The 11,127-nt window shown below is 37.3% G+C and overlaps 1 protein-coding gene and 1 pseudogene across 1 annotated transcript; one reads left to right on the top strand and one right to left on the bottom strand.

Moving 5' to 3' along the window:
* Positions 1 to 256: 256 nt before the first annotated feature.
* LOC137838595 (uncharacterized) lies at positions 257 to 1,721 on the bottom strand. Its single transcript, XM_068647836.1, has 2 exons — positions 1,414 to 1,721; positions 257 to 1,316 (listed from the first exon to the last, which is right to left on the bottom strand). Exons 1-2 carry the CDS (start codon positions 1,719 to 1,721, stop codon positions 257 to 259), a joined length of 1,368 nt encoding a protein of 455 aa, XP_068503937.1.
* Positions 1,722 to 11,020: 9,299 nt separating this feature from the next.
* On the top strand, positions 11,021 to 11,127 carry LOC137838946 (small nucleolar RNA R71; annotated as a pseudogene).

Genomic DNA, 11,127 nt, shown 5'->3' with positions numbered 1-11,127 from the left:
GTGACAGAGAATATTCCTCCCCTTGTCTTTAGGCTTTTTTTGTAACACCTCTTAGCTTCTCCCGGATCGGTCACGATGGTGATTACTGCCCCCTCGAGGAAGGGCAACTTCACTTTCATTTGTCTTGTGGAGGGAACTGCCTTCAACTTGTTTAAAGCTGGCCTTCCCAATAGTATGTTGTAAGTTGAGGGTGCATCGACAACAAGGTACCTGATTTTAGTGGTGCGCGAAGACAGGTTGTCCGTGAATGTGGTACTTAGTCAATGTACCCATGGACTTCTACCTTGTTCCCGACAAATCCGTACAAACGTCTGGAGTAGGGTTTCAACTGGTCCACGGACAACCGTAGATGATTGAAGGTTGTTAAGAACATAACATTGGCCGAACTTCCTTGATCTACGAGGACGTGGCGTACCCTCCTCCCGACGATGATTAGAGAAATTACCACCAGGTCGTTATCATGTGGTACGACACCTTGGAGATCGGCTTGCGTGAAGGTGAGGTTGACGTCGGGAGCGAGATCTGTCTGTTGTGCCTCTATTGTTGCCTGGGAGGCACATTCCTCTCTTGGGAAACCCCCTGAGATAGTGATTACCTCTCCATGAATAGGAACCTCGTACCCCTGATCTGCTCCCGTAGCCACCAATGTCTGATCGTTCGTTTCTTCTTGCAGGTAGTCCTTCAGGAATCCGCTCTTTACTAACTCGTCTAGTTGATGCGCCAGGGCTAGACAGTTTCGTATATGGTGGCCATTCGCCTGATGGAATTCACACCAAGCATTCTTGTTGGGCCCCATCTTTCTATCAGTCTTCGCTGGTACCTTCAACCTTGCCGCTATGTTCGGGATGGCGATGAACTCCTTGAGCTCCACCCGGAAGTTATGCTTTGGAGGAGGATCTCGTCTTGTACGTGCCCCCCTCGGGGTTCGTTCGTAGGGTTTCTCCGCCCCTTTCTTCTCTGTTGTTGCTTCGTGGACTCTCATAGGCTGGGGTCGGGTGGTTGTCCGTGGTCGGACAGGGGCCACGAGACCCTGCTTCTGTGTTATGCAATCATCTGCGGCAATGTGTGCTAACGCTCGGCGTCGAATCTCTGTGAACGTCCTCGGGTAGACCCTTAGCAATGATTCGCTGAAGGGTCCAGGTAGCATTCCCTTGACAAAGGCATGAACTATCATGGACTCATCGGTGGGCTTCAGGCGGACCACTTGAATCACAAATATGTTCAGGTAATCCTTCATGGATTCCCCCTGGTACTGTTTGACATCAAAGACGTCGTAGGAGAGTCGGGTGGGGGCCTTGTTGACAAGGTATTGTTCCCTGAACAATGTGGCAAAATTGATCAAAACTAGTAATGTGTCCGTCGAAGAGGCTAATGAACCATTCTAGCGTTGCGCCCGATAGGGTGCTCATCAACATCTTACAGTAGACGGCGTCAAATCCTCCGGTGAGCATCATCTGGGTGTGGAATGCCGTAAGGTGGGCCTCCGGGTCTTCTACCCCTGTGAAGGAGACTTTTGGACCTAGAGACCTTGTCGGCAACACAACATTCATTATCGCTCGCGAGAACGACATAGGACGTGCCCTAAGTGGTACTGGTGGTGCACGCTCGTCCGCCGTGCGTTCCCCTACATGTTGTAAGCCCCTTCGTAATTCCTCATTAGCTCTACATAATTCTGCGTTATCTGCTCGAGAAGCCGCTACTTCTGCTTGGAGAGCGCGCATCGTATCCAGGGCCTGCTGTGTGGTCACATTATCCCCTTCGGGGGGTGCCCTCCCCTCAGATCTAGCTGTCGCTCGTCTCGTACTCCTCATATTGTTGGTTAAGACTCCTTACGTGATTTTGAGTGGGACCTTGTTTTAACGGGCCCCACGGTGGGCGCCAAATGTTCTGATTGGTTGACTCGCCTCACTAGTTGACTCCAACGGCTACTTTGGCCCTTCGATCCTTGCTTGAGAACCGTGCCTTCTTCGTCAAGAAACTTCTCACCTGCAAAGACAAAGGGGCGTCCTAGTGACCGTTTGCACTCCGACGCTCAAGTTAGTATTAGGGCAAAGAACATCAAGTGTATAAAATAGCTTTAGTCTCAAAAGTTGCGTACCTTACTAGGGTTTTTAGCACCCTTTATATAGGTTGAAACTAGGGTTTACCTATGTTCTTTTACCATGGTCTAGGGTTCCTTGAGAAGTGTCCCTGTGCCGCTATTGTATAATCTTAGCGTATCGGGCACATGAACTTCCTTTAACTCGAATGCAACGGATAATCAGAGTGGCCACCTAGGTCCCATATTGGTGCACCTAATATCCAACGCCATCTGTTTTTCGGGTGCCCTAAGTATCCACGTGCCATGCATGCTACTTCCCTGGAAACCCTAATTTAGTTAGGCCCTTACGCCTCCTAGAATTATCCATGATGTTGCACCTTCGTGCATCATATATCCCACATGCATGGATCCCTCGTGCCTTAGGCTTCCCACACATCTATTTTCTTTAACTGTTATCTTAACGAAATCCTAGGGCCCGCCTTACGGGGCCCTTCACTTCCTCCTGCCAGCCGATGTCCGATCTTCTTCCTCTTCTGGGGAGGTCCGATATCGATCTCCGACATCAGGCTTAAGGTAGCAATGTCAAAGACCGACCAACCCCCTGGTAAGTGTTTCTGGGGCCCACCTTAAGTGGTGGCCCCCTTCCCTTACCATACATCAGTGCGATGTCTGAGGTCAGTCTCTGAATCGATGTCCGAGGACTGGTCGGGACACAATTATAGTAAAGAAATTTTGCACAATTTTTGTGTTAGTTGTGAGTGAGTGTTCTCCTAAATTGGTCTTATCTTGTGAGATATGAAGCTCTCAAGTGGCGGCCTCCTTTCACTCATCTTGGTGATTCCATCCCATAAAGTGGCATGATTCATCCTTGCTTCACCATCCCTAAGTTCTTCTTTCATCATCTCTTCCATTTATCCATTTCCATTCCATTCTATCATAAACATATTCTTAGTTTTGTCTCTTTAAATTCCATTCGGTCCATTCTTTTGTGCTTATGTTGCTTGTTCAATTCCGCACCATAATTGTCATCATTCGCACCATATAATTGTGTTTTCCTTTTGACTTTGTGAAATGAACCTTCACATCTACTTAACCACTTGGTTAAGGAATTTTCCTTAGGTTTTCACTATTTAATTGTCTTAAAATCTCAATCATAAATATAAAAGTTTCACCAAATGATCAATCCTAAAATCAATTCACATTACAAAAGGTGGGCTTTGTGATGTGATTGCGGTTTTGAAGATTCACCTAAAGACAAAAGACCCATAATTTTTGCACAAAGGACAAACAATTAGTGAAAACAATTTAAACACTCTTCACGTTTGCATCACTTTTGGTGAAATTCAAGAAGAGAACACTCAAAGCACTTCAAAGAAATAAATTTCTTCTCTTAGCCAAGGTCTCTCTTGTGGATGAAAAACTCTCAACTGAAAAAGTTCAAAGCCTTCAACAGTTGATCTCAAAGGCAAATCACCACAAAAATTTGAAGGAAATGAAAATAAAAGACAAACAAGAAAAGCTCAAACAAGAAAAGGCTAAACCAAATTGGAAAAAGAGAATATGAAAAAACTTGAAAAGGAAGACAAACAAGTAAAGACACAAAAAAAGACTCTAAGATACTTACTAAACTTTTAACTATGAAACTGTTTTTTTATAACTTGATAAAGCAAAAGGATAAAAAATTCCTCAAGGTTGAAAACAATTTTCCACTCAATTTGAATCCATATTTTGGAAAATGATTTTCTTTGCTAAGTAATAACCAAAGATGCTTTGTAAACTTTTCTTTGCTGTTTTGCGTCACTTTTTTTTTATCATGCATATTTTTCCTCACGTTTAGTGTGACTTATGGAAAATAATGACCATAATTTGTATCATGCATATTTTTCAAAAGAATTTCAATTTTCACAATTTTTTTTTTTGGTTGGATTCAATATAATTGAACACTTGAAATCATGTGTTTGCAACTTTAAATCTACTCTTACTAAAAGCAAGTTTCTAATTACTTTGCAAACTTCAAAATTTAAAGCAAGTAAGTAGAATCAAAACAATGACTCCTAGAACACTAATGAACATAAGATTCAAATTAAAAGGCAAGATCAACAAAAGAAATAACAAGAAACATATTCAAAACGAAAAATGCTATGAATATATAAATGGCCGAAAAATATTCTGCAAGAATTAAAGTGCTGGAAAATAAAATGCAAGAAAATAAAAACAAGAATGTAAAGGTACTTGAATTTAAAGACAAGAAAGTAAAGGTACTTGAATTTAAAGACAAGAATTAAAGGTGCTAGAATGTAAAGAAGTTGTAAAGTGACAAATCAACTCAAGCAAATTAAGCATAAGAACCTAAACTCTGATAACCACATGATGTGAGTTGATTTTAGGATTGTTCATTTAGATGACACTTTAGATTTATGATTGACATTTTAAGACAATTAAAGAGTGAAAAACTAAGGAAAATCCCCACTGGACATTAACTTAACCAAGTGGTCAAGTATATGTGAAGGTTCATTTCACAAAGGCAAAAGAAAAATACAATTATATGGTGAAGATGATGACAAGATATGGTGCGGAATTACATAAGGAAAACAAGAGCAACATGTAAAAACCGAATAGACATAAGGAAGCAAAATAAGAACATGTTTATGAATATAATGGAATGATAATGGAAGGAAAGGACGAAGGAAAAGGAAGCTTAGGAGAAATGGAATTGATAATGGTTGCACGCCACTTGGATGGTGAAATGACTTCAAGATAAGTGAAGGATGCCGCCACTTGAGAGCTCTCAAAACTCACAAGATAAGACTAAGACTAAGAGGACAAGCCTCACTAATCATTCACACACAAAAATGTGCAGAGTAACTTTTCTCTATTTCATTCAACTTGTAAAATACACTAGGTAGGCCTCCTATTTATAGGTGAAGGAGCCTTGAAGAACAAGCTAAAGCGGTATGATGGAAAAAGGGAAAAATGGGCAGCCTTAGGGTTTGACTATGTCAAACCCGCATCCTAGACTTGTCCTTCTAGAAACTAGGTCAAAATTCTTTCCAAAAGAGCTAGGAACAAGCTAAAATGCTACCCACACCCCCTATTTGCTAAAGGTGCCTTATTCTAGCCTATATTTGGTATTTGGACCCCTAAAGTGAGCCAAATCTTTACAACATATTTGCATCTTATAAGAAGACCAAAAGGAAGAATAATTGGTGTGATGGTTTATGCTCAGCTCCTCCTCTGGTGAGGTGCATGTGATCCTTGGTGGGTTTATGAATTGGTCGCTGAGATGACAGTTCACCATGTACTTTGTCTTTTGCTTCCTTGGTCATCTTCGTAGCTACTTGGATTGTATCATCATCATGGCTCTAGGAGGGACTACGATGATGGGTATTGCTATGTTTACGAGACACTTCCCCATACTTACTCCTAGACTTATGGGTTTTGTTTTCCTGAAGTTGTAAAAAATTATCCACTGTATCCCTCAACTGAGAAATTTCTATTGTTTGTTTTCTAGTATTTCATGGTCATCAATGGAATCTTGAGGGTTAAGCTTGCCATGAACATTAGATTGATGTGATGGATCACCCATTATTGACTTAGAACAAATTTTTTGTTACAAAGATTCAATTCAACTTGAGTCATCAAAATATTTTCAAAAATATTTAGTTTTTGTGAAGTAAATCAATGAATCTAAAATGAGTTTTCTCCAAGTTCACTCCTAGGAAAGTGAGGTGAGTCAAAATGGACTACTTAAGTACCAAGACTTTCCTGGCCAGAGCTTACCCTAGATAGTCCTAAGAAAAGTTCCCTTAAAGAACTTCAAAACAGTTTGGAAACATAAAGGTAATGTGTGAATGCAATAAAATGAACTTAAGATCAAAGAGAGATCTACTAATAGAAGGAAAGATCAAATCCTATGGATCACAGAGACCTAAATACAAGATAACAAAGGAAGGAAAGTAATACAGAAAAGTAAAGTAAGAAGAAAAATCCAGGTGAAGAAATAAAGTTAGACGAGTCCTAAAGAGAAAATGTAGTTGACACTAAGAGTCCACTAACACACTTCCACACTAATGCACGTTTCTAATATTATAATATCTATTGGGATTGCCTTTGGAGCATATTCCCAAACAACTCAAAAGTAAATAAAGTAAAAATTACACAAAGTTCTATCATACAAAAATTCATGAAAATTAGGGCAACAATGTTTATGAAATTGCTTTGGTGAATAAAGTTATTTTGTGTGGATGATCAATGAATATGTCCTCTAAATTCTATTTTTGCTTTCCTCTTATTTGATTTATATATTCTGAAGGAAAAATTGTCACTCTAAAAAAAGTATCTCAAAGATCTTCTTCCACGACACCGCAAATGATACACCAACACCTTTAAGCAATACTGAGTCCAAGAAAATAAAAACAATAAAAGATAAAATTTGAAAAACTAAACCAAATGGAATATGATGAGACAAAAGCAATAGAAAGCCAAAAAAATTGGCAAACAATAATTAAGGCTAAGAAGAAAAGCTAGCACAACAAATGGAACCTAACAATGACTCTAGAATAGATCACAAAAACAAAAATCTAGAATAGAAATGGCAGTGACTACTCCAGAATTTATGAAAATTTTTCTTGAAAGAATCTATGAATGAAATTTTTATGTAATAACCACGACACCATTTTTTATAAAACGATTTTTCAAGTCAAACGAATTAGTATTCAATGAGAAACAAATCAAATAGTTCCAGAAAAAAACAAGGCCCTAGGTTTTCAGAACTGGCCCATTTTTTTAGCATTAGCAAAGATTAATAAAACTTTTATTTCAGATTTTGTAGAACGAATTTGAGGCTCAAATTTTATCCACAACATATTAAGGTCTAGTAAATTTTTTAGATTAAAACACCAAAATTAACAAGGTCAATAAAATCCAGATCGAGAGTAAACACCATGGAAAATTTGTTTTGAAGCACCCTAAACGTCCTGAGTTTTGTTATTTATAAATTTTTTTGTATTTTGTTTTTGGAAGTGACTTTTTAATTGGATCATATTAGATATCTCATGTAAATTGTTTCATAATTTTTTGATGTAAAATGAACAAAATAAAATTGGAAAAATTAGGGAAAAATTTCATAAATATGAAAAAAGAAAAGAAATCTAGGAGTCCAAAGGAATTGAGAACAATACCACAAGACAAAATGTAAATAGATGTATTAAGTTGCACTAATGAACAAATAACACAACCAGAACTCAACGAACAAAAATAAAAAAAAGGCTCAAATGGTTATACTACTAATTTATGACAAACAATTTCACAAACACTTGGTGTGCTCTCTAAGAGACATTTGAACAAACACATATGTATAAGGCTGAAAATTTGAATTATATGACAAAATTAAGCAAAAAATACAAAAATATCTATTAGCACACTTTAACCGAATTAAGCATGTAAATAAACTAAAAAATTAACACATACCAAACCACAAACGTAAAACCAAATTGTTTTTAGTAAGTTTTAATGTGGAACACATATGAACGGGTTTGACAAAGTTTTAACCGATTAAAACACAAAACAAGCTAATTAAAATGTTTATATGGAAGATTAATTGGTAAAACAACACATAAACTTGAAAAACAACTGATTAAAATGAAGTAAAAATCAAGAACAACTTAGGAATATCAAGAAAATTGAAGAACATATGACGAAACTTGAATTCAAATGGTTAAAACTAAAAATAAACGGTTTAAAAAATGTTTAAACCACAGAAACACAAGATTAAATGGTGGAAAATGAAGAATAATGAATAATAATACAAGAACAAACCGAAAACAACACAAGAAAACAAGAAATCAACCATTTTTTTAGGAGTTTTAGGCTTATCTGAACCGTGAGTTCCTTACTCTAATTCACATGATGCAATTGTGTTCTTGTGTTTTGGAGAATATGATAGAAGGCAGTGGAAGTATTTGAAGAGGATGAAGGTTGTAGCGAAAGGCAATCAAGATATGGTTGAAGGCGTGGTGTTTCTATGTGTAAGGGCCAAGGAAGAGGTTAGGCCAACTTCCTTGTGTTTCTACTAGGCTTGAGAGAAATGTGTTGAAAATCAGAAACACAATTGAGTATTCATCCAAGTGTAAGAATTACAAGAGAGGAGCCATTTATTTATAGGCTTGAGTTCCTAAACTGCGCCTCTTGGATGCTTTTGCCTTAGTTAAGTTAAACTTAACTATGGTGAAGGTTAAAGGCAAGCCATCATCATCCAAGCTCATTAGGTGCTATAGAAACCTTTTCTTAAATGTCAAATGAAGGTTTCTATAGTTATTTTGAGTTATTTTTAACCTATTCTAAAAATGGGCTCAGAAATATAAAGCCAAAAGAAAGACTATTCTACTATTTACAAATTTATACAAACTAAGGCAAATATTTCTTTTGTATATTTTTGTGGATGACCTTCTGCTCTTAGCTGAGTGAATGGTGGCTTGGAAGTAAAGATGGGTCTCTCCCAGCTCTTGTTAGAGCTTTGCAAAACTAGCAACATTATCTTCTTTCCAAAAGAGTTTTTGATACACGATGGTCATGAATCTCTTAAATATTTTAAAATCCAAAGAAAACTTAACAAGAGACATGCTAAATGGGTAGAGTTTATTGAGAAATTTTCTTATGTGATTGTTCTTGCTGGTTGACTTGGTCGCAGGTTGACTCCGTTGACTGGTTTAGGCTCCGTCTGTCTCCTCTGGAATTTGCACTTCTCTTGGTTGTTGGAGGCTATACCTGTAGAGACAAAGGGCGCCCTTACGGTCGTTTGCACTCCGACGCTCAAGTCAGTAAGGGCTTATCAAAGAATAAGAAACAACTAGTTCCAGTATTCCAAAAGTGTATTCAGAATTGCATACCTTCACCTGAGACCTTGAGCCCTTTTTAAAGAGTATCGCTTGGTTACCACTAGCAACCACCTCCCCTCACGAGCCTCCTTTCTCCAGTGAGAGTATATTCAATAATAATAATTATGTTATAGGGTGAGTAATCTTAACAGCACAACTGTGTAGAATTCTATCTCCTTGGGGTGCAACATGTTAGAATTATAGGGCTAAAATAAGAGGGGGGAGGGTGAATTGCTTTTGAAATATTTTCGCAAGTAATGAAGGTAAAGTGAAAGGCTATGAAGAATTAATCAATGGAAAAACTTTCCAGCCAAATATAAAACTGTTTTAAGCTTGATGCAGAAATTCAACCGGTTGTTTTACGAATAACCGGTTGTTTTTATCAGCAGTTTTATCAAAACAGATTTAAAGCAATTTAAAGAGTGTAAGGATAGAGAGATTCACACAGAATGTTTATACTGGTTCACTCCAAACTTGAGCTACATCCAGTCCTTAGAAACCACTGAGAATTCACTATGTAATCAATCACATATTACAACCTTACACAACCACAAAGAGGTGACTTTGAATCCCACAAAGCTCACTCACCCTCTTTGCAACCACACACCACTCCAAGAATGTTGATCTTGATCCCCTCAAGAACACACAACACTTCTTGGCAACACTAGTACAAAAATACAATTATTAAGAAGGAAGAGAATAGAAAACACCTGGGTATATCACAAGATCAAAGATCAGAATACAATACCCAATCCTATTCCACACTTGAGATGACCCAAAGCTCTTTCAAAACTACAAAACTGTTTTTGATTGATCTCTTTTTCTTAGTTCATGCATAGGAGCGTAAAACCACCTTTCATCTTTCAATCAAATGGTTAAAACAGTTTACAACAAAAGCCCAAAAGCAGTTGGAATCATTCAAAACAGAAAAGCCACCTAACAACATTTTGTTAAGGTTTTCAACAAAACAGTCGGTTGATTTTTCGAAATAACCGATTGAATGTTATTTGACATCATTCAAAATCATTAAGTGTCAAATAACCTGTTGTTTCAAAATTTTAACCTATTAAAATTTGTTTGACAGTAAAGGCAAAGACAAAGCTTTTCCAAATCAGTTTGAAATCTACTAAGTGTCAAACAACCTGTTAAAACGAAATTTCAACTTGTTGAAATTTCACTTCCTTTTAGAAAATCCATCTTTTCAAAATGTTAAAGATTCAATTGAGCTAGGATCAACTTAAAGAGTGAATTAACAAGTTTCAAAAACTAGACACACACACACAACAACAACAAGGTCTTCAAGCTTTCCACTAGGATTTGGAGACATCAAAGCATCTTGTTCAACACAACAAACCCTAACAGAATAACCACCTGGGCACCAACGAAGGCAACCACTCTCGGGGTCGAAGCTGTTTTCAAGTATATTTGCTTGCTTTTACGTATACCATATGTAATGGCTCCAAAGAGAATAAAATCTCAACTGGAATATAACTGTGACATTATCTTTTATCTTTTACCTTTAAGGTGTAGACCGCAAGTAATTCTCATGATCTGAAGGATAAAGTGGTTGTCTATTGGATGGACTAGCATCTTGTTTCCATCCAAAACCTTGATTTTGATTACTTCTCCAACCTTGGTGCATGTTATTTTGATAATTTTTGTTGGAGAAACCACTTTGTCTTCCTTGGTTGCTCATATATTTAATCTCCTCTTCAGATGGACTATTCTGGAAAAAACAGTGACCATTTGGGTGCCTCCACAAAAATCACACCTCATTGGTTGATGTTGACTTTGACAAGAATGTGTAACTTGTATTTGTTTTGGCAAATAAGACATCATCTAGGTGAAAGCTTCAATATGCTATGTCAGAATTTTGTTTTAAACCAAAATCATATATGAAGTATTAAGGTTCAACATCCCTTTCTTTTGCTTAATTTGTACATCATTATAGGCTTGATAGTGTGTTGATGATAATGCATCAATAATATTTGTCGCCTGTTCTACATCAACAACCATTATTGTACCACAAGCTGCAACATCTAGAAACATTTTTGTATCAAAACTGAGGCCATTATGAAAGATGTTCAATTGTGCAATATCTTCAAACCCATGATTTGGGCATTTTATCTGTATCACTTTGAATCTCTCCCATGTTTCACAAAAGGATTCATCTAATCCTTGTCTAAACATAGAAATATCAGACTTTTTTTT

This window comes from Phaseolus vulgaris, chromosome 4 (genome assembly GCF_000499845.2).
Source record: "Phaseolus vulgaris cultivar G19833 chromosome 4, P. vulgaris v2.0, whole genome shotgun sequence".
NCBI classification, from domain to species: domain Eukaryota; kingdom Viridiplantae; phylum Streptophyta; class Magnoliopsida; order Fabales; family Fabaceae; genus Phaseolus; species Phaseolus vulgaris.
Note: the sequence above shows the minus strand (reverse complement) of the source record. Positions and strands in the feature narration are given on the sequence as shown.